We start from the raw sequence: 24,960 nt of genomic DNA on the forward strand, positions 1-24,960 counted from the left end.
TTTTTTTTTAAACGAGATGTACTTCTCTGAGAGATTTTGGTTTTACTTGCTCCTTTCTATTGTTTGTAAAAATATGCTTCATTTTCACTAGATGCCACATAGCTTACAGAGCAAAAATGATTCAATTGCAATAAAGCACCTGGGAAGTGCTTGTAACAAACTTAGTACTACAGGTATGCCCCAGATTGGGTAGCAATATTATCCTCAGCCATGAGCCATCCAAGAGAGCCCATAGACTTACTGCAGTGCATATCACCAGCTTCTGAAAGTCACCTCCAAACCACATAAATAACAATTTCAAAAGAATGTTGTAGAATTAAAATCATGAACTTATTCTCCACGCTGTGGCATTTTTTTTCTTATAGTGATCTGCTGATGCACACATCGAGCTTGGAGAAAGGGAAACTTGCTATTGAGGTGAGACAGAGCATACAGAACAGTTCCCTGCATCAGTGAATCTCTCTTTGAGCTGCTGCTTCCATAATAATGGGGTTTTACTCACATGTTCTCCAAGAGAAACTCAACTTCCAGCTCCTGACTCCCCTGAAAATGAATGAAAAAAAAAAGATATTCTCAGTCAGCATGTGCAGAGGTTTGCAAATGTAGCCTTTCTTTGTGCAAGCACAGTTTCTTTATGCTTTATTAAACAACAATATTCTGTTTCTTGCTTGCTGTTGTCAGCATTAAAGGACAGATACAGCTTTTTCTTCTCTAAGGAAAGGGTGATCTCAGTTGTACTAGCAGAGCAAAGGATGTTTACAAAACCTTCATTTTTCACAACTTCTTAATTGCTAGCTTCCCTATGTTGAGAACAACATTCTAAAACTTGAAGTTTAGAAAACTGTCATGGGATATCGTGCCCTTGAATTGTTTTGGTTTTTATAATCTGTGTTAAGATTAGATAAACTGTCATTTTCTGTCAGTTAAGTTCAAAGCTTCCCTAAAATTTCATTTGTTCTGGGACTTGGGCACTTGATCAGAATCTGCGCCAGATGAAACCAACAGCAATTTGAGAAGACAGAAAATTTTGCCATTAATGCACAGTTATCAAGATTTTAAGAAATTTTGCCATGGTTCTGGTGGTACAAGACATCAAATCTAGTACCTCAAGACATTTATGCTTTTTCCCTTCTGGTTAAACTTCTGACTGCTTTCTTACCTGTGAATTCAATGGGAATGCCACCATCACTCTTTTCCCAAGGGAGATTTTAGCTACATCAAAAAGAACAATAGCATGGTCATCATCACGAAAGATGTCATCATCAGAAACAGTCATTTCTAGAATATTCTGTAAAAAGAAATTAAAAAAATGTACAATTTGTTAGCATGTCCTCAATAAATATAACATTGTGCAAATATCCCATGCTCAGCATCAGCTTTGGAGAGAGGAAATAAATAGAAAAGCGTTGATGACAAATTGGCACCAGAGTAAGAAAAATCGGTGTAATCTGCTTTTATAAGAAAAAGTTTCTAGCCTTATCAATTAAGGCTGAAATGAGATTTCTTTTTGGACATTATTTCTGCTTAAAAGTAACTCACCAAGCACAATATTTTAGGAAGTAACACAGATAACCATTAGTACTATATTGTCCCATATCAACAGAAGCAGTAAAGGTCACTTCATTATTAGTAACTTTCAAGTCCGGCTTTTTGCGCTGTTCCTGGGCTTTCCACCTTCAAACTGCAGTGTTCATTGAGAATAGTGTAATTAGCAGTACTAAACTAGATTAAAAAATTAATTATACCAGAATGTAATAGCTTCTTGGCTTTGATATGCATTTATTTCCTGTCCTCTCTGCTCTAAGGCTGCTTTGTAGATTTACTTCATTGTTTCTCTGTAACGTCACTCTGCCATTGGTTTTCTCAGCCTTCTGCAAGCAGCTCAGGCTACAAACAAAAAGCAGCCGTGAGGAAGGAAGTAGCAAAAGCCAAAGATGTTCACTTCAGCTTGCTAGAACTTTACATAAACTCAGATAGGCATTAGAAGTATTGACATCCTGTTTTGGTTTAAACCAAAAGAAACTGCATACAGATGAGATGAGAGCTCTGGGTACCTTGACTTTTCTCTGTATCCAGAAGTAGAAAGTTTCATTCCACACAGGATCTCTGCAGTTCTTGATGGTTTTTGTTTGGAATTTCTCATCTGAAGCAGTTGGCAACCAGAGACTCACGTAGCAATCAGACTGGCTTACTATAGAGACATAGGCACAAAATGTCTGGTAAAGCAACCACAGCACAAAAGATGGAAGCACATAAGTGCTCTGTAGTTTGAACATGGATAAGAGATGGCCAGTTCTTTCTCATATCCACAGGCTGATGCAAGAAGATAGGAATCATACAGCTAGATAAAGATAACTTGTTCCTTGCAACACTGTTTTAATAAGCAGAGAATCCAAATAGTTATGCACAATGCCCCAAATAGTTACGCACAAAACTATATAATAGTTATATACTTAAATACAGTCCTAGCCAGTGATATAACAATATAAGCAGCCAGAAGCCTTATATTGTCCCTTATCAATATTTTTTTCAGCTCCCTGGTCATTTGCAGGAGAAGAAATTTGCCACATAGAAATCTGCCTGTATTTGACCATGCTATTACCTTATGGCAAACTAAATACTTTCAAGTGTTTGCTAGATCTCAGCAGCAAAAATCCCTATGCTCCACACATCTCAGCCTCAGACTCCATGATGCACAGAGAAGAGACAACAAGAAAAACTGGATATAAGTTGTCTCCATGGTAATAGTGGTCCATAGCTCATTCAGCCAGACCTCTGAGGGTGGCAGCACCAAATATGCCAGACTGGCATGAGCAGTAAGCAAAGAAATGAATTTCAGCTGAAACAAGGAAATAGCAAGAGAAGAAGGTACCAACCCCAGTAAAGGAACTAACCAAGAAAGGTGGGAGGTTACAGGGGAGGTTATAGGGGCTAACAAACATAACAGGAGCATACTTAATCCTAGCATTTTTTTTAATGCTGACCTACTTTGCTTCATAACTGCTATGTGCAAGATTGTATGTGCTCTTAACATTTTTATATGCAACCCTTACGTATGGAAAAAAAATATTAACAAGATGAGGATATGATCTAGAAACTAGTTTTTTCAAATTCTCATTTCCATGTCTGCAATTTAATTCCATAAGAAATCTTAAAAAAATCAGGGTTTGAGTCCGATTCAGATAATAATTATCTGGCACGCATTAACCTTCCACGACAGAAAAGTTAATTATCCCACCCATCTTGAGTATTGTCTCCTTAGGTGGGGTAGGAAGGGAAAGATCTACTAGCAGTACAATTGTTCCTTCGGTATGTCAATAGGAAGCCGGGGATCCTTTCCTGGTGTTTGCTGAAAGACCTGGAAGCCATTTCCTACTCCACCTCTCTCCTCAGGAAAAATGAAGAGGCAGAAAGGCTTTGCAACTTGCAGATGAAGGGAAGGAACTTGCATTTACTACAAGGATTCCAACCCCAGAGATCATGAGCCAAGTAAACACCAAAGAGATTCTGAGATCTTGAACAATAACTTTTCCAGAGACAACCGATCCTTCCCTTGTTGTAAACATATGCTTTGCTGAGAAAAGCGGAGAAAGGGAGAAATCTGGTCCCAGATCAATCACTAAAACTACCTACCCCATGGACAAAAGCATTAATGCTTGTTTTCTGTAAGCATGCAGTGAAAACACTGACTGCTGATAAAATGTTGTAAACCACTCACAGCCCACTGAAGCTGGCAGACCCACAGAGTGTGGGAGGAGAAGCACAGGCAAGCAGTGCAAGGTGCTCACCAGCAGTCTGCAACACAGTCAGAATTATGGGCAAAATGTACCATGTCAGAAGTTAAAAGAGGGGTAGTTCTGGTGTCTGTGCTCAGATATATTGCTTTGCAATTTTTTTGCCTAAATATAAAGTGTCACTTGAAATCTAGAGGCCATGTCAGGGGTTGTAGGATAACCCTGGAGGGTGATGACTGTCTGGCAGGGAGACCTTCAGATAACTCTTTACATTGAATCTGAAGGAATTTCTTAATACTACCAAGTAAACTCTGCACAAAGGATCTAAGTTGCCTTTCTGTCTTTGAAAGTGATTCCACAAGAAATATTTCAGTGTTGTGGGTTCTTACATAATCGAAGCAAAAGGATAATATCTTGATTTTGGCAACTACTGATGTAGGATTCTATTTACACTATATAGGAGGGCTGTAATTACCAATCTGTCTGATACACTGAAATAACTCCCCTCACTGCAACATCTGATGGCCTGCCAAGCTATGAAGTACTTATTCTGATATGTGGTATCACCAGCTCCGATCTACAGTTTCTCAATAGGAAGCCTAGATCTCCACATGACTTCAGGCCATCTAGATTTTCCCTCCTCTTATTAATGCACTTATCACTCCCGATGCCAAGCATTCCAAAAACACGACTCCATCTTCCCCCAGAATCACCAAAGCAGATGCAATGTAACGTACTTCAAAAATGCTACACTGATCTGACTCATAAACTCTCTCCTTTTTTGATATCTGGTTACTATAAGATACAGGAAGAACTTTTCAATATTTTTGCTGTAACTGCAAAGGCCTGTTCTTTCCATCTCTTCTAAATGAGAATAGAGATGTTCTATCTTTTCAACGATACAGTGCATAAGATAAGACTCATGATAAAACTGAAAAAAGCTGACAATGCTAGAAGTGATGAGCATGAATAACCTGCCACAGCATTTATGAATCTCTTTTGTTACTGTTTCATCTACAGATTTGTTGGAGTGTTTCCCTCGATAAAACTTTTTCTTGAGTTTACTTGCTGAAATTATTTTTCCTTTCATCTACAGATTTGTTGGAGTGTTTCCCTCGATAAAACTTTTTCTTGAGTTTACTTGCTGAAATTATTTTTCCATATGAGCATTGCTTTCACAGATATATACTTAAAATGATCTATTGACAGTTCTTCGTCAAACTGTGGAAGCACAGGCTGTACAAACAGGCAATGAAATTGATTAAAAACAGGCTAAGCTGCCAGGCTCAAAGAATTGTAATCAGCAGCACAGAGTATGGCTGGAAGCCAGCCACTGGAGGTGCACCCCACGGCCTAACACTGAGGCCAATATTGTTTAGCATCTTAGTAACAATGTGGGTTATGGTATGGATTTTACAGATGATACAGAACTGGGAGGAGTGCCTGACAGATCAGGCCAGCTGGAACCTCATGAAGTTAATCAAGGGAAATGCCGGGTCCTCCACATAAATGGGAATAATGTCACACACCGGAACAAGCTGGGGGCCAAATGACTGGGGAAATCTCTGCAGAGAAGAAGCTAGGGATTCTGGTGGACACCAGGTGGAACATAAGCCAGCAATATGGCTGACAACGCCAACAGCCCCCTGGGATGCATTTGAAAGAGCACTATCAACAGGTAGAGGAAGGTTGACTTTCTGTCAACTCTGCACTTGTAAGGCTACATCAGGAGTGCTGAGACCATTTCTGGGACAAGAAAGAGACAAACACACTGGAGTGAGCACACCAGAAGGTCACAAAGAATCAGGGGCTGGAGGCATCTGATATAGGTGGAAGGACTGAAACAGCTGGGACTCTTCAGCTTGTAACAGAAAAGGCTCCACAGGACCTTACCAATAAATCTAAATACCCAATGGGAACAAGAAGAGAAAGAGTCAGACTCTCCTCATCAGTGCTCAGTGAAATGTAAGAGGCAATAGGCTCGAATCAAAATACAGGAAATCCCATTTAAACATAGCAGAAAGGTAGGTTTAAGAATACAAAACTGAAACAATAACTGTGAGAGTAGTCAAACACCAAAACAAGATGGCCAGAGAGATTGTTGAGTCTCCATTCGTGGAGACTTTCAAAGTCATCTGAACATCACTCTGAAAAGCCTGATCCTGCTTTGATCAGAAGATTTGACTTGATGTCTGAAGGAACCTTCCTCCCTCAGCCACTCTAATTCTGGGTATGATGTCAAGCCTAGCTAATCACAGACAAATTATGTATAATTGTTAGTAAGAGATTTTGACCTTGAAGATGAGGTGAGGTGGGGCCATTAGGACAAAGCATATCGTCTTCCGGTGGAGAAATAAACCATGCCACATATGTTTGTGCCACAGCTTGTCTACAATCTCTACTGATAGGAAGATGGGTTGTTTCCCATCAAATTCCTGCTATTTCCTATGTTCTCCTTGACATACAGGATCAGCTATTCCTCATGCTGTGACACTGATGTTATATATTCCTGTAGAAGTGTCATTAATTCATATGAAGTCAACTTGATAGGCAAACAGGGAGACCAATAAAAATAACAGGATAGCAGGATGTCTGATGAAGATTGTTGTACCCTATTATGTGGGAGAACTTGAAATGATTAACCAGTTTCTTTGATCCCTCTTATCCCTGGAAAAAAAAAAAGTAAGGAAGAGCAAGCAAAAATCTTCGAGTTCATTCATTATTACCTGGGAGCTAATAAAAGAAATTATATTTGTTTTTTCTTCATGCTCTACTTTTAACGCAACTCTGTATTGCTGGGCATCATTAGCAATTTCATGCCATGCATGGCTCTTACATCACAGCACATGTGGCAACCTCATTCCCTGATAATATAATGTAACTCTATGGAGACACTAAGATATCTGAGTTCATGGTCTTCTTGTATGTCACTACTAGGTGTCATTTATATCCTAATCCCATTTTCAACTTTGTGAACTGTTCCTTTTGTGTTGGACTATTTCTCATCTCTGTCCTCAAGCTAAAAATGGGACAAACATTCAGAACTTAAACCAGATATTCATAACCATTAACAACTGTTTGCTGCACCATGAAAGTACAGTCCTTTGGCATGTTTCTAAAATTAACAATCACATGCCACAGTCAGTTATGTCTCTCAGAAAAAAAAACGACATCGCTGAAAAACAAACCATATGAGAAAAACCAGTCTTTTAAGAACAATTAACATAAACTATAAAATCCCATCTATCCTGTTACAGCACTTCATAATGCCAAACATATAGAGTTTTATATATATATACACACACACACATATAATTTTCTCCTAGTGAATTCCTCTCTACCTGCACAGACAGGTTTCCCTTGAATCTGAGTTTACCTCACTTCACCTAAAAGGAGGAGAAGGGCTGCTCTTATTCCTCAGTCTTCAGATGATGTCTCCAGGGTCGTTTTCCTTCACCAACATAATACAGCATTATGAAGTTACCTCCAAATATTATCTGCCTAAAAACTGATTTGAACTGAACTCTTCCCTTTAATCTCATCTATAAATGCAGTGTTACTCTTTGCAGATTGCTTGTGGAAATGATGAAGTCTCAAAGACCTTACTGTGTTATCAGAGATGTCTTTTACAAGGAATGGACAGGGTCCCCATGTGAACAAGCCCTACAACCTGTGTAGCTGTTTAAACCAATGAGAACTAGAAAGATATGAGATTTTCTTTTAAAAGATTCAAAGGTCTCCCTTCATGCAAAGGTGAAAAATGAACAGAAAATCCTAAAGCAAACGTAAGACCAAACAGAGAAGCATAATTGTTCTGAATGCTTCCAGCTTAGAAAGCTTCCAGTACATATTTGAAGCAAAACTCAGATTCACTTCCAGCTCCAGAAACATTTAACAAAGCCACAGTCTGTTCCAGCTTCCACATGCACCCAATTTGTACAATTCAAAAATACATCTGATATCACACCCATGTTTCAACCTTCCAAGACTTTACTTTGGCCTACCTCTAATAGCCATATCATGGGGCTAGCCATAGCCTCTGTAACTTGTAGGACAACACCCAGCAAAGAAGATGCTGTTGCTGGGAAGAAAACATCAAGTAACTTCTTATTAGGCGACACAGCTCAAATTCAGCATCGCAGCAAGCCAGCACTAATGGGGCTGATTACATTAGGCCAGACTTCCCATCTGCTCTCTTCACCTTTTCTGTGTTAACTTGCCTACATATGTTCTTCAGCAGCAAAGATCAACTCTTGATGTACTATATTACTCAGTATCTACAACAGTATAACATCAAAGAGCCATCCAACACAGAGAAATCTTTCCTTAGGATTATGTGAGATCCAGTGGAGTCCATGAGGTTTTCACCTTTTCACATAATAAATAATGTCATTAGCATTACCCAGAAACCTGGGAGAGGTCATCTTTCACTTGCAGCACAACAGCTCTTCTCTTTTTTAATGCTGAAGCTTCAGATGTGTCAGACCATGCAGAGCCTCTCACTGATTACTTGCTTGACCACAAGAGTGGGGTAACGCCAGTTGTGTGTTGTCGGGACTACCATAAAAGGAGTAAATGCTAACGATGGTGCAGCTCTGCATGGTCATTTAGTAACTGGCTTGTTTAAGGAAAGAAATAAGAATATTGAGAACCTGAGCTACTGTGCTCCTCTCCTTATCCTTCTGGCAAATGCAATCATTGCAGGGGGTGTTAGAAATGAGAAAAGGAGCTAATGCACTGTTTTCTCCACCACCCTGTCCTGGTCAGATATTCCTCCTGTCAGTCAGTGAGATTTATGAAAGCCTGTGGCGCTTGTGCCTTCACAGTCCCTGAAGTTTCCACTCTGCCCTGCAAAACTCCAGATGAAAAGGAGCAAGTGAACACACAAATAACCGAAAAAGTTAAGTCACTCTTTTACTCAAGACTGTCTGCATCTTTTGGGCTGAGGAGGTAATGCAAAGCAGATACTTGGCTGTAAGATCCCACAAGTTTCATCAGTATTGTTTCCTGAACTGCCTACCATCTCCCCAGTGCAACTGATAGGAATATCAGAACCTGCTAATGAATACGAGCACCTACAGGATGAATCTTAGTTTTCTTACCTTAGTACCTCTCTAATACCCACAGTGAGATCAGGGAGTGCCTGAAATCTGCAGTTGAATCAAACCCATTATATGAATTGACAAAAGGGTCAGCTAGGAACAGTGAAAACTAATTAGCTCTGGTCTGTCAAGAGCATCTGCATGATGAGACAAGCCAGAAACCATCATGTGAAGTATGAAGCAAAAGTCAGAGCTGAGAATTACCTAAGTGCTGAGGAGCCCACAAAAGTGGTGGAGTGACACCAGGTGTATTAAAAGGGTTAATTGGCCCATCGAGGAGGAGTGAGGTGTTTTTTTTCTGCTTTAATTTTGTCTCTGTTTGTAAACAGGTACAATGATTGCTCAGATCCATCAGCATTTGCTATCTACGGGCGAAGGTGTAGCACTACCTCTCAAGATAAGCCAAGACTCCCTCCCACACATCCCACGGGTCTCAAGATGCACATTTAAAAACAACATAGGATCAAGTTGGTATATGCAGTAGTGAGGAACCTCAGTGGAAGTACATAGGAAGTTGCATTCCCTGAAGCAAGGATTTGGCAAGTCAAAGAAAATTATAAGAGCTCTAATGGCCTGGCATGACACTTGCAATGAATTGAGAGAAAATCAAGGAAAGTGAACATGCTTTATCTAAGCAGAGGTGAACAGAAACTTGAGCAGACTGATAACCATATGTAGTTAGAAAGGAAGCCAGCATGCTGGCAGAAAAAGCAAGTCCTAGAACCTGCAGCACTTGGTTGGAAAGTAGATCCTTGTTCCTTGATTTGGTATTTGGCAATGACAATCACAAAAATTGTCAGCCTTCCATTGATATCTCAAACTTAATGGCACCTGTACCAACTGCTCCATTTTCCAGGGAAAAAGATTATATTGCTAACATGAGCTGAGATTAACTATGTCGTTTTCTAATTCTCATCAGCACACAATAGTATATGTAGCTATTTTAGTTTTCTGATGCTTCAAATACTTAAAAAATGAAACATTAAGTCAAAAAAACATTGGCATCACATCCAAATGAATGTGACCCAATGAATCACAAGGAATTGGGATTATATTGTTGCATATAGTTTTCCCTGGGAGACTCCAACTTCTTTGTGAGCATAGGCAGATTGCTGCTGCTCACTCAACAAAGGCCTTTTTGATATTGTTCTGCCTTCAGTGTTCAACTGCAAATGGCTTACTGTACTTCAATTTGCTTAAAGAATGCACACAAAGCCACAACAGTAGCTGGGAAATTTCTGACAGAAAAAGTTCCTTTTCTTCAGCTACTGGCCCCAACCCTTGTTTGCCAGTAATTTACAAAAGAATCTGGAGATGCTTCTCATTGTTTCCAGGATTTGTCTTGCATCTTAAATTAGGATCCCTCTACACATAGTAATAGGTCATGCCTTTCAAAAGGTGCACATAACCTAAACAGAGAAGATGGACAAAATATCTGGGAGAACATTTTTTTTTTTAAAAATACAAGTTCTGAGGTAAGCAGAGCTAGAGTGCTCAGGTGATCTGCCTACATGTACATAGGAAGTCCATACATTGAGCTAAAAACAGAGCCCGCAATTCTTGATCCCTACTCAAGTGATGTATGTTTTGGTGTTAGGAAAATTAGGAATTTCCTAAATGTCTGCATCTCACTCCACAGGATTTTTTGTGAAATCCTGCTGGAAGATGGAGGATGAGGTCACAACATTTAACTATTTTCTGAGAGAATACTGTCATCTTATTTCATGCAATCCTTTTGCATAACATGGTGAATCATGATTCTTATCATTCCATTTCCATTCTAGATCAAAGGTGATACTAAAAGAAATTAAAACAGCACTTCAAAGGAATGGTGGTAAGGTCATGCTGTTTCATAGCTGTGAAACAGCACTGACCTTCTTTGCTGTCCTCTGATATTTTTTCTAATCTCTGCAATTCAGTATTACAGACTACGTGAACCAAATATTTCTCTCCATTAGGATGGATAATTGACAACTGTGATATCTGTGTTCTTAAAACTCCAAAGTCAGTGAAATATACAGAGATGGTGACAAGTCTTTGAGAATACTTTTCCATTGAAGACAAAATTAAAAACAAGTGGGAATATTTGTGATTAAAGTGTTGCCATCTCTGAATTATCCAGTGGAAGTCAAATAGCACTTGGAGAAAAACAAGAAGGCACCCCACCTAGTCCTTAGCCTTCCTCAAAGACTCTCTGATGACCTGCCTCCTTAGCAGGAGGACCCTTAGTCCTGGATTGCACCAGCTTTGCTGAAACTAACATATTTTGGAGTACCAAAGATAAAGAATAGACCTTGCTCTGTGCAAACATAATTGTAAATTACATTTTATACTTACTGATTGCGGGGGGAAAAAAAAAAAAGGTTAAAAATCAGGAATACAGAAGAGTGATGTAACATTATATGAGACACTGGGCAGTGGAGAGGCTGTGGTATCAGTGAACCTCAGCGCAACTCCCCCAGAAACAAAGAAAAGGCACAGCATGATAAGAAAGAAAAGTATAATAAACTGATACACAAGGCTGCGGTTATTAGCAACCTGCCAGGTTCATGAGGCACACACTGAAATGTCAGAAGAAAATTATGCAGAGAAAAAATATTGTGGAAATGGAGCAGCCACTAAGGGTGAGTGCCAGGTAAATACCACACCTTTTCAGAACACTTTGCATGTAAGCTGTAACATGCATACTACATACTATGGTCCCCTGTTATACAACTTTCAGTGTGTGACCAGAGTCAGAAACATCCATAACAATATGGCTGATGTTATGATGCTCAGGACATGCAAATTATACAACTCCACTGAACTTCTGGTATGTGCTGTAAGGAATCCCAACAAGCAGTTAAGAGTGACAGAGTAAGGATTTCAGCCCTGTATTCTACATATTTCTTACTGATATGTGATACAAACACCTATGTATTAAAAAAGGTGTGAAGAAGTTTTCACATCTCTGAAATAGTCAACACACCAGGAAAGTGATGTATGAGGGCTGCTTTGAAAGCAATGCCTCCTATTTTATTATGTTGGCTCAGGACTTCAGAGGCAGTTGTTGGTGGTACAGCAGTAGAGGCTGAACCTTCTTGCCTGTAGTCCACTGCAGTGAACAGATGATAGCAGAGGGGCAGTCTGATAAAATACTGTCTGACATGGAAGAGTGTATGAAGCAAAGGCGTGTCACTGAATCCCTCCATGCAGAAAAAAATTGGCACCACTGATATTCATTGATGCTTGCTGAACATTTGTGGAAACCAAACAGTGGACATGAGCACAGAGAGACAGTTGAGTTTTACTCATACCCAAACTGGCACTACTGACCTGTTGCCAAATTTATTTATTTATTAAAAAACAAAAAAAAAAAAAAAAAGAAACACCTGAAATTGGAAACAGATATACTACAAAAGAATTTGGATTTAATATGTATTCTTAGCATGTATGACTTCTGTGTTTTGCATTTGTATAGTGGCTAGTGCTAGTGGGAATCCAGTAATTTTAGAACTGTATAATGTCAGTAAGAAAAATCTGATACTTACAGAAGTCTGCCTGATGAGCATTTGTCATCTTTATGATTCTGACAGTGAGCAGGGAGTAAGCTGATATTTCTTCCTGCTGGGAAAAAAAAAAAAAAAAAAAAAAAATTAACAAAGGAGATGAGCTTTAAAATTTGGGTATATGTATTGTAATGACAATCAAACAGTGAAAGAATCCAGATTCTGCTGAAGCCATCTCTTAAAATTGTAATTTTTACAACAATACAGTAAGTAAGAAAGTACACTTTCTTCACCAGTCACTGGTCTGCAATCACCTAAGCATCCATACAGAAAGTGTAGAAGAAAATGATGGATGGGAAAGTAGAGGTAGAGGGTAAATTACCCTCAGACAGATTTCAAGGAGGAGTTTAGGTCATAGAGGAAGGCAAACAGATGAGTAATTCTTAGTAAAGTCACTTCAAAAAAAACCAATAAGAACAGGGAGCTAATGAATTAATGAAAGTTAATGACTAGAAGTTTGAAAAGATTATCTAAAGTAAAAATGGAGGAGTGCTGGTAGAAGATGATGAAATAATTGTTATCTATTTTCTGATAAACCTTGATTAAAACAACAGGGAGAAAGTACAAAGTGAAATAAGAGAAAACTCATTGACTACTACTACTGTGATTAAAGGCAAAGACTGCTAAGAAGGTCAAGGTATAAGAAATCAGTGATACTAGACAGCACATCAGCTGAAGTGTGTAAAGCATGGGACCATGAAGAATTCATCATAATAAAATTCAACTTAATCTCCCAAATTGTTTCTATCTCTATAAAGGACATGAAGGTCATTTAAAAAAAAAAAAAAAAGCACAGCAATAGTCAAGCTACAAAGTTATTCTATGAAATGGCAAGCATGATTTAAAAAAAAAATCTTGATAATTTGATGAATATTATACAAATGCTAACCAGTGCCTAAAATAACCATAAGGCTTTGCCCATGAGCTTATGCTTATAGCCAGGAAGCAAGATTTCAGAAAGTTTTCAGTAAACTGACTTTTTAAAATTCTAATACTTTTTGCTGAGGTGCAGAATCAGCACGCTCACAGCAACAAGAGGGAAATGAAGCTCTGAACAAACACATTTTCTGTAACAGGCTACAAGAAGTAGAAGATGCATGTGCGCTTACTTAGCTTCTGGATGGATGTATACTAAAACTAAATAGAAAATTACCAACTTGTCACTTTATAGGACGGTTTGTTTTAAAGCAGGGAGGTAAGATCTCAGTATTACTGGAATCTGTGTTGTGCCAGCTCCACACGGCTGCCTCCACCACTATGGCAGATCACTGCTTTGCCTTCCTTTGTCATCAGAATGGAAAACCTGTGACATCTTACCTAAACCTGCTTTGTTTTTAAAGAAACCTACTGACTAATTGGGTTTGTCTGGTCCATATCCTTCTCAAAAATAGTCTTCAAATTAAAAAAACCCAAAACAACAGCAAATATATTTCAGGAGAAATGAAGGAACGAGTGAAAGGAAATAATTTCTCTAGTGAAAACTTGTGGCACCAGTACTTCAATCAGCATTCTAGAGCCTGTGTTTTCAAATGCTGTTAGAGGTGCATGTACACTACTAGGATTTCTTAAGAGTACAGTAACAAAAACTAGTGTGAGCTGTGCAAAGACACATCTACATCAAGCACCAGTCATACGCTCATTCCTGAATGCCACTACAGTGGAGCAGAATAGAGAATACATGAAGAATGCCTTGCAGGGACCTTGTATTGTGAATACAAATGAAGATAGACTGATAAGAGAGCCAGCACATGGGAGGATTATATTAAGAAGAAAACAAAACAATAAAACTTATATGGTATTTCGTTGAAGAACAGTCAGATACTACATAGATCAGATAGTGTCAAAGATTATGCAAGTGTTTAAACATCTTATTTCATATGGAGCTGTTCCCTGGGAGGAGAGCTCTGGATTGGTGCTGCATAAGAGAAAAGCCAATGAGCTGTGCTTGGAAATACAGTTTACAGGACTCAGGTGGTCCTCATCACAGAAAATTCTGTTGTATTGGCTGAGAAATCTCAGTCCTATGAGACAGCAAGGCACAGGTTTTGTCAGTCAGAGCATACCCAAAATACAATCAATAGAACAAAGACCTCAAGAAGCAGGTAGAAAAAAGAAATCCAAGGAATTAACAAGATGAAAGAGCTAGTGACATGAACCTGGAAGAAGCAATCAATTATGCTGGTGGTAGAGGACATGGAGGACAAGTCAAGTGGAGGGAAAGATGATGATTGAGTTTTCCTTAATTTGAGCCTTGCTCTTTGAGTCTATTCACTAGATAAACAAAATCCCTTCCTGTTCTATCCTGTCCCATAGAACAATGATTACTTTAAATTTGAAGGAATAATGAAAGCCTTAGTCTTTATATTCAATATTTCTACCAGTAAGAAAAGGATTTTCACAGCTCTCAGTCTGTTCTATGTGTAACACTCAGGTCCATATCTCTCAAATCGGTCTTTCATGAAAAAGCAAGAGGAGAAAAAACAGCATTTCTAGAGCACATCTTCACTCCTCTCCTCAGGGCATTAAAGGAGGAACAACATTCGGTGATCTTCGTCATCATCATAATTTGAAACACAAATATCTCTGAAGAGAACTGCTAACTATTAAGCTATAAATTACTAAATAAATCTGAGACAAATGAAAGGGGGACTTATCTTCCTTATAGATGAAAGTTAATGAAAAATTACTCCACATAATACTTTTCTGTTGGCCAAATGCCAGACAGAAATGCTGCTCCAGAAAACTCCAAGAGCAAAACATCTTATAACTGAAGCTCAAGATCCTGATACTTCAATGGAAATCATGCAACTAATCCACTTTTCCCTCTAGTCATCAGTTCATTGTGATAATGCAACAGCAATGCCAACAAACTACATGAGAAGCGTGTTACTACTGATGAGGATCATTTGTGTTAAATTAAAAGAGAAAAAAAAAAAGATTCATTCAGGGAGTTTGTAATATAATCAACTATCCATGGGTGACTAATTATCATAAACAGCCATCTTCTGTACAATATTTCATATTAAGCCAAGAATATTTCTGATATGTAGGCTGAAGAAAGTGTTAACCAAAGTCTGAGTATCCACAGTCACAGATGGGCAAATCCTCTTGCAGTCTTCTCTAATAAAGATAAATCTGCAAACACTAAATCTTTGAACCCATCCTTACAAAGAGATGGTGACGGGCAGATGGAGCAGCCTTCCTTAAAGACTTATTGCTACCTATGGAAGAGGTAAGGTTTTTTTCAAATGGATAGACAATGGGGGTCTTGAAAATAATGTCATAATTACTTTTATAGTTTTGTAGCAAACCATTAAGGGATGCACACCACTTTATGAGTATCACATAAGTTAAAAAGCGATGAATATTCTCCTAATTCTTTTTGATTTATGATTTAATGTCTGGCAGAATATCTTGGTCAAGCTTCCTGTTCACTGCTAATACTTGAGCTGAGATTATGTTTGCCTGCATTATTCTTTAAATTTTCAGTGCATTTACAGAAGATGAGCCAACAACTAAGTTTTTTTAGTCTGGTAATTTGTCATTTAATTGTAGCATTTTTTGAATGAATTACACTGTAGATGTATGAGAAGGACAATTCACTAACAGATCATAGCGATAAATTTACTAGATTTGCTGTTATTATGGACTGGCTTACTCATACTTATTTATGATCTTTTCAGCATGTTTCATCTTTCCTGTATTCATGACTAAGGTGCTAGAAGGCAAACTGACAACTCAGGACTCCCAGAAACAGGCAAAGAGTTATACTCTAGTTGTTCTCATCCATTTTAAAAGCTGAAGGGGCAGGTTTATAAAGTTGATACTTTTTCCAGATAATTTAGCAGTGGGAATTTTTGACTTTGCACTTTAGATAGGTGACACAGCAAACCTCCATGCAGCAGCCCATGGGCATGATTTTCTAATCCCAGTCCAGTATATATTCAATTCATCACACAGTTACACAAAGTCCTCTCAAAATAAAGCAAATAATTGGGCAAATATTTGAGCATTAACATTAAGAAAAGTATGTTGTCCTTTGTAATAACTTTCTACTTACTGTCATCTTCCTCTCCTAGATGGCAAACTATGGGTTACAAAGATCAAGGGAATGGCTGAAAGCTGCCTAGGAAACCCAATACTTAAGAAGCAGAAATTGGGCAGCTCACACAAGCCTTTAATGCCAATTTTCTGCCAAGCTTTATTACAGAGGAGAGAAGACATGCTCAAGAGCCAGAAGGCAAATAGAGTGACTTGAGAACACCTTTCTTGTTAAACACTTTTGGAGTGCAAAAGAGAACTTTCGATGGATTTGATAAGAAGAAACTATGACAAGGACTATGAATTAAAGCATTAGAAAGGAACCCCCATGTCCCCTGTATGCCAGGGCTTATGGCCATACAATTTCATTTTAACGTTGCTTTACATAGATTCAGAAATGTGCTAAATTCTAACAATCTTTATACACATGTATAACTACATTAGTGCTAAAATAGGGTTGGATGCCTTTAGCCAGGAGCCTTTTAAACCAAAAAACAACATCAGTATAAATGCAGTTAGCCACTAAAGAAATGCTACCACTATTGGGCCATTGCACTGCTCAATAGATCCTTTTCCTGCTTTAGAGCGTTCCCTTTCTGAGCTTTAATATATGTAAATACACAGAAAGTCTCAACAATTCAGTTTCGTTTATGCTACTTTGTCCTTTATGTTGAATTTGACACCGTAGTGATAGTTAGACACTATTTTTATACTCTAATTTCCACCTGTAGGAAATGTCAAAATGCTACTAGCAAGAGAGGCTTCAATCTTTTTATGATACACCTGAAGAAAAACAAAGCAATGCTTATATTTTTTATTGATCTGGAGTTCTGATCACACAAAACAAGAATTAAACACACAGGTTTCCTACGAGCTGCAGGCATTGAATCACACCCCACTTACGATATCATCAAACAAAAGCTAGCATTTTGTTTGGAACCATCCTGTTTTACTTTGAAACAACTTGGCAAAAGTACAGTCAGCTACAAGCTAATCAAAGAAAGAGAGGAAAATCATCACTGATACAACTGGCCTATGTTCAGTGCGAATACAACTCCTGTTACTGGCCTTTCTAAAATTGCTAGAGATGTTCTCCTTTTGTTGCAGCATGCACAGTGTACAAAACGAGCCCAAACTTATCACCATCAGCTACATTCTGACTTGCTGACACAGGCAACATTCTCCATTCATTCAGATCTAAAACTCTATTAAAATAAATAGAGATGGACAGCATTAAAAGAAGCCAAACTCAGTCCTGTTTTAACAGCAAATTAAGTACATTTCCCATAAGAAATTTCAGTAAGGAATAAAAACTTTAAAAACTTTGTATAAATGGATAAAATAATAGAATGAAAAAAGAAAAAGAAAACCAACAAAGGAATACAGATGTTTCACGTAAAGAAAGTTTTCTCCTATGAAATGTCTTTTTCTAAGTATATAAAACTCAGAAGACAATAAAGGAAAAAAGAAGGTCATGACCTTCTCATGTGTGGTTTTGTCCCACACATAATTTGTTTGTTCTGGTTGGTACCTCAGCATCAACATAGCTCTGCTCTGTATCCTGCACCATCCATTTTTGTCCTTCATTTTGCAATGGGCTTGATTTGCTGCTGGGATGCTGTTGAGAGAAGGAGGACAAAGGATGAAAAAGAGAGCAAAGATCAGTTTTTTCCCTCTTCTTTCGGCTTCTCAGTGTTGAATTGCAATGTGTAATGGGCAATTTGTGCTGCCTCATTGTTTGCATCACCTTTGGAAAGGAGGAACGTGCCAGGAAAGTGGCAGCTGTTCCTGCTCTGTATGGAAAGCTATTGACTCCACAGCTGCAAATATCCAAGGAAGAATATCTTCTTTTCTTGAATATTTATAACCTATGGATTTGGGTGGACTTGAGCTGTCTCTATTTTGGGGACAAATCTGAATCAAACTCTCAGAGTCACCTGCCAGCTTCATTCTGTTTTCCACTTACCTGAGATAAGGCAGATGTTGATGCCATCGAGATCACTGCTGCATTGAAAATGGGTGCTGCAAATGGCACCCTAATATTAGGTTCCACAGTTGCCAGTGTCTTCTGAAACATATTTACAGTCTTGAAGAGTGTCAGAAGTTGCTGAACAGGTGTTTTATTACCTTGAGTCAGAGCTCCACCCCTCCATGATTTCTGAAGCAGGAAAATTTCCCAACCCACATTACTTGTCCTAAGAGTAAGTCTGTTGTAAGGTGCGAACATACATCTGCAGCTCTTGTGACTGAACAGAGCCTGATAAGACCAAGGCACTTTTACCTGGGGGCCTGCAAACTTGTACTAAAAGCATTAATCTGATTGATGATGACCTTGTGGCATGTGAGAGAACACCTTACAGTAATAATCTAAAAGTGATTACAGTACCATCCTAAGAGACACATCTGCCTACTGTCTTCATGCAAAGCCCCAGACAAATTCTATGCACCACCTCTTTCATAAGTGTCATGGTGGGAGAGGAGTCCACCAAAGGCAGCAATCTCTTTGGATTAAAAAATGCTAAGGAACTTCTTGATTGCCAATATATTTCACATAGCAACTCGTTTTTTAAAGATTTACACAAATGATCACCAGTGAGCTGTGGATTCCTGTTACCAAACTACCTACAAGGCACAGGATGAAGTTCTAGCGACAGATCCTCTAGAAAGACTTGCCCTCTCAACCCACTTGAATTAAGCACTGTTTTTCTTCCTTGTTCCTCACACATCTCTCCCATATTACACAGTTCCAATCTTTTGCCCCTCCTTTACCCAACAGAGGTTCCTCATTCCCTCTGGGATAGGGCAGAGAGGAACTAACCAGGAGGAACAGATTCAGTCTGTGATCCTGTGGATTGGAGCTGAGATGAAATGCAGACCTGGGGAGGTACAGAGCTCTGGAAGACACAAGAAAGAACGTGTTATGAGAACATATACACTTAAGGACAGTGTGGGAAAGCACAGTCCTCAGGACATGAACTGGAGGAGACAGGAAAGATCATCACAGAAACTGTGTGTGTAGGAAGATACTAGGAATTTTTTGGAAGGAACATTTTTCCACTAACGAGCATTACTGCATCATTATTTCTGAACATGGTATTTTTTTGGTGGGCCTTTTTTTTGGGTGTGATATTTTTAGGGGGGGTTGGTTGGTTGTTTCTTATAGTAGTCCACTTTGAAAGAACGGAGAAGTTTGATAAGCCTAAATCCCTAAAACATAATGTATCACATTTCCATTTCAAATGCCTCTTATATCTGCTTTTCACACTTAATACAAAATGCATCTAAGAAAATGTAAATGAGATTAAATATTTCACCTTGAAAAGCATTGAAACATTTAAAAAAACTCAAGCAATTAAGGAAAGCTGGTTGCTGTATTTTTCTTTTGTTCAGTATTGTCATTTCCTTTTGAAACAAAGAAATAAATGTTCAGATTTCTGAGCAAATGCATTCAAATCAGCATCCAGCTGAGCACTGTTAGAATTTCTAGAGCTTAATGGACTCAACTTCTTCATTTTATCAACCTCATGTTTAGTGAGGATCTACATCTGTTAAGCACACCTTGAGGAAGCTTAGTGATTAAATTTTCTAATCCATTATGCAAGCGTCATTAGGCATACATGCATTTGTATTGAAAATCCTCCCAAATGATTAAAATTAGAGCTTATGAAAGGATTTGAGATTAATAGGGTGACAAAGCATGATGCTTCCTGTTAGACACTGGCATAAGGATGAAATCACAGTCATTCCTGACAGTCATAATGAGTGTTGTACAAGAACATGGCTGACAGAAACTAGACACAAACCCAGTCACTTCCATTGGTCTCGTTGCATTCACTTCCTATATGCACAAAAGAATTAGATGAAAAGCTGGTGTTACAAGGAGAACAAGTTAAGATATTCCATATAGATATTTTGCAGTATTCCATAGTTGCAAAAATTGATTTCTTAGGTACAATTTATCATTCCACTTTTGATATGTGTTTATGTATTTTTATTAAATAATCATTTTAAATATATTCTTAATTTTTTTTTTTTAATCACGTCATTCAGGGGAAAGGTTTGCTATGAACTTCCTTTCTCACTTTCATCATATTGAAATGTTCTGATGGATTGGGAACTGCTTGATCGAAACCAGATAAACTACAGTTATAAACAAAGTACAGTCATAAGCTGTTCCATGGAAGCTTTCCAAAGCAGTGGTCAAAAGCCTCTCCCACTCTTTGGCTCAAGCTTTGTTCAGTACAAGCACATACATACCTCTAATAAGCAAATAAATAAATTTCTGCCTTACTTTTCCCCTGTAAGAATGATGGCCAGAGACAATTTGGAGAATTGGAGAAAAACAAATGTGCATACAAAAGCGCACTTTAAAAAAATGTATTTATTTGTTCTACTACAGCCTATCTGTATTCCTGATTGAAGAGCACAGCAGAACTGCACTATCTGGATGGAGGTACTGCGATGTTAGTGAAAATTTCTCAATTGTGCCCAGCATAGATTATTATGACCAGGTCTTGTTTCTGCAATATGTGGTAGCAAATGGGTGAGGCTTTTGCTTGAGAGCTGGTTTACATTTACGTGTATCAGACTGCACCTTTGGTTCTTAAGACAAAAGGAAATGAGAAGGGGAAAAACCTCCAGGTTTTTCCATAGGAACGTGACTAAGGGTTGCTTGTTGACTAACTCTTCTTTCCTGACTCAGGCCTTCCGATATGAAATACCTGTTTTTTAAGCTCACGTCAGATGCAGCCAAACATGCCTTTGACTCAAAGATGGTGCTATTATTGAATTTCTCAAATTAGTTCAAAGTTCAAACTTCTTTTCACTATGAAGGACAAATCCTTTGGAGGCAAAGATGGCTTTCTCACAGGACACACACTGAGAATAGGCTCTACCTCACCTAAGTGCAGTCATCTAAAGATAGACTTCTAATCTGAGCCGATTGTCTGGGTTTTCTATGCTCTGAATGAAAAATAAAGCAGGCATCTGCAGGCACCTACATGGGTCACATCTCTCTCTTTTGACTGGAGAAGCCTCATTGCTCAAGTTGTACATAACAACTAACTTCCGAATAGCTAAAGGTTTCCAAAGCTACTGGTGCTGAGGGAATCTGATGCCGAGGAGCTCTGGTTGTGTTGTTAACACGTAACTCAGAGTGTTGCAATGTGAAGCTGCAAAACACCCTTGGGCAAAAGGTCTATTAGCATGTAAATGAAAAATCTTTTCATAAATTCTCTTGATAATAAAGAATAGGTTGGTGATACTGATTGTAGCAGAAAATGCTAAAAGCAATGCCTCCTCTGCAAAACCACTATGTTTCTTGAGCACAAACTGCCTTCCATATTTCAGCCTAAGGCTCCCTGTGACCACAAATAGGACAGCCTCTGAGATACTGTCCCCATCTCATCTCAGAGACAATTCTGATGTTAGTTAAGCACAAGCTGTGCAGCAGCAGCTCATGGCCAGAAATACTGAGAATGGATTGTGAAGTTTGTTTATCTGTAGCAACTCAGACTGCAGCCTGAGGAAGTTCAACAGCTGCTCCATCACCACTTGAGACATGACTGGAGAGATTGTAGAATTACAAAGGGAAGTACAGAAAGGAGTGTTTAAACCACCCAAAGGTAAAGCACTCACCACTTTTCAGGCAGAGTTCCAGGAGTCAGATGACTGACTTAGTGCAGCTGGAGGAGTGGAAGGATCATGCTCTTAGATAGCTACACTCATGGCAGTCCCAAGGGCCTGTTCATCAGCTGGTGAACTTGTGAGATGCAGAGCAGCCAGCATTGCTCTGCTTCAAAGTAACTGTCATTTGAAGCTTTCTCCTCTAACATAATTTTTTCCTTTTTCCTGAATAGTCTGATGGTGTCTAGGATTATCAGCCCAATTTAAAACTACAACCAATGACTGAGCTAGGTCAATTTTAGCATTACTGCTCAAAGATGTGAATTGAATCAGAGTTAATTATTCAAATATTATTAAAACCATGGCAAAAGGGCAAATAAAAGATCTGTTAGATCTATTAGTTTTCTTTTGACCTTCCTCAGTCATTCTCCCAATAACCTTCATCCTTTTTCCCATCCTTTCCAGCTCCTCTGCAGCTCACACACTTCCCTTACGTCTCATCTCTATTTGTTCTTTTGTATCATACCCTAGCAATGTCAGTAGCCCCTCTTGTTCCCCTCAGGTTTCCCAAAAAAACTTTCTGAACAAAGAAGAAAGGGAAGGTCTAGCTTCTCTGAAAGTCCTTCTGTTTGACTCCTGATGATTATCTTCACTAGAAACAGCCATTTTCTACTCCCTCAGGATACAGGAAGGGACAGCTCCCATTCTTAGCAGTATGAACCTTCAGGCATGACAAAATTATTAATATATGGTGGCCAATCTTAAAAAAAAAAAAGCAAAAATATTCAAGTTAATGTCAAAAGTCAAGACATTACAGAAACCTCTGTGTAGCAATGCCAAATACCATTAATGACAGTCAGGTTCTGACAGAGCTGTGAAACTGCCTAATGCACACTATTGCTCCTGGTGACCCATATATCCATTATTTAATAAAATAAATTTCTCTCTGTAAGAATACATAAGTATATGTACACATACTTATCCACAATATGATTTCATAAGGAGATAAAAAGAAATGACCTGAGAGTATTTGGACAGTTAATTTAGATCTCTGGAAAAAGGAATTTTTCCATCCACTAGGAATATTATCCTTTTAGGAGAGCTCTGTATGATCTTCTTTAGATGAATGTGGGTTACAGACATTTATTTTTATATCTTATCAACTTTCCCAAACTCAGAAAAAAAACAAAAAAAACCCCACAAATATTTCATAAATAGATTGAAAAGTTCTTAACATTCTCAATAAACACTTGTAGAAAATCAGGTTTGCAACATCCTTGAAAATCTGCTTTTTGATATGGAAAAAGTAATCTCTTCTCTGGTATATCTGACTGGTAGGAGACCTGTGCATATACAGAAAATTCTTAAATTAGCTTGTCTTCTTGTAAGATATATGCTAGGTATGATTCTGATCCTTACCAGTGTCACCACAGTCTCTTTTTAAAAGAGATTAGAACAGCTAAAGCAATTTACAGTGAAATAACTGGCTTCTAAACATTTCCAGCTGTGTTACGTTAATTGTATCTCAACATCCTAATAGTGGCTCAGTACTGAGTGAGGATCCAAATAAAGCCAGTGAGCATTGGTGGGAATATGCCTTTGAGTCTCCTCCTCTTGAAGACAATACGTACTATTGTTAACTTTTTATTGCCAGCCATCACTTCAGTTAGCTCCAGAAAGTAAAGTACATTTACAAGAACTTAGTCCATGCATAAAACTGTTGATCATCAGTGTCATTTGCTGAGTATGTAGAGAGAAACATGTTTTTCCATGGGGATACTAGTTTGAGAATCCTAGGCTGAATCACAGTTTTCAATGCAAGTGACAGATTGCCACTAATTCAGGCATTTTCTCAAAGCCATTGCTCAGCAGGAATGCATTTACTTCCTCAGCACAACAGCTTTCTCAGCCCAGAGCAATGTAGGCAGTATTTAAGAGACATCAGGAGATAACTTTTGTCAACATGGCAAAGGCTTAAGCTTTGGTATGGTAAAATTTCTAAACCTTTTCCTAATTTGATATGTTTCAGAAGAAGATAGGACAGTGCACTGTGAGATCAGAGCCTACATCTTATGCAGTACTACAAAGGAATGAAATCTCTCCTAAGGAACCAAGTGGAGAGAAAAAGGCCAAGAGATTCTGCTATAAAATACTCAACTCCCTCCTCCCCTGGCTGTCAGTCCTAGGCACAGCCTAGGAGAAAACACAAGATATGGTAAAATAAGATCATTAGGAAAGTCATAGTTGAGGCAAGGATGCTAAGCTCTGGTTTATTTCCTGTCCCACCTGCAGGCTAAAGAGGAAAAGGAAGCATTGGATTTGATGATGTACTTACTACAGCCCACCTTGTAGTGCTGAAATTCCCAGTCCTCTTTCCTGTAGGATAATAGGCTGGCTGTTGCAGAAGCTCTCTCCTGTATCTCTTCACATGTGCAGAAGCCATTTTTCCATTCCCATGTTGACTTCAAGCACTGTGACCCATTGTGCAATCTGAAGATGAGTGCCTGACAGAGTAACTTGCCCTATATACAGTATGTTGTGACCAATAGCATGGAGAGCTATCCTTTCCAGGGCATCTGGTAGGTGATGTAAGCAGTATTTAACATGCTCAGGCTCTGGTGGGAGTTACACGGACACTCCACCTGCATTTTTTGCCATCCATCATCCATGCATTGTGCCAGCTGCCCATGGGATGTGCGCTCAGTGATGCTACATGTGTGATACCACAGAGCTGTTAATAGAATAAAGCCTTTTCTCAGGATCTTCCAAAAGACTCCAAAATTGGCTGTGGAGCCAAACATGAGAGAATTTGGAGCGGATATGCAAAGGAGTCCTTCTGTCATTCCACATGTTCCTGCTGAACAAAATACAAACCTTTGAAGGAATCTAGTGTGGCCACTTAGTTACAAA

The 24,960-nt window shown here is 38.6% G+C and overlaps 1 protein-coding gene across 2 annotated transcripts in view; it reads right to left on the reverse strand.

Moving 5' to 3' along the window:
* Positions 1-24,520, reverse strand: part of LOC128085740 (cytosolic phospholipase A2 epsilon-like) — a 39,330-nt gene extending 14,810 nt beyond the window's left edge. Inside the window, exons 1-8 of one of the 2 annotated variants that reach the window (XM_052693516.1) lie at positions 24,396-24,520; positions 19,184-19,319; positions 18,392-18,493; positions 17,957-18,043; positions 12,367-12,442; positions 2,055-2,191; positions 1,160-1,288; positions 503-543 (exon numbers count right to left, since the gene is read on the reverse strand). In XM_052693516.1, the coding sequence (XP_052549476.1) occupies positions 503-543; positions 1,160-1,288; positions 2,055-2,191; positions 12,367-12,442; positions 17,957-18,043; positions 18,392-18,493; positions 19,184-19,319; positions 24,396-24,493 (806 nt within the window). In that variant the 5' untranslated portion in view covers positions 24,494-24,520. Of the gene's footprint in view, positions 1-502; positions 544-1,159; positions 1,289-2,054; positions 2,192-7,738; positions 8,070-12,366; positions 12,443-17,956; positions 18,044-18,391; positions 18,494-19,183; positions 19,320-24,395 lie in introns of those variants that run through there. The other variant, XM_052693514.1, reaches the window with a different exon arrangement.
* Between the last annotated feature and the right edge of the window lie 440 nt (positions 24,521-24,960).

Source organism: Tympanuchus pallidicinctus, unplaced genomic scaffold (genome assembly GCF_026119805.1).
Source record: "Tympanuchus pallidicinctus isolate F22 unplaced genomic scaffold, pur_lepc_1.0 scaffold3, whole genome shotgun sequence".
Taxonomy (NCBI): Eukaryota; Metazoa; Chordata; class Aves; order Galliformes; family Phasianidae; genus Tympanuchus; species Tympanuchus pallidicinctus.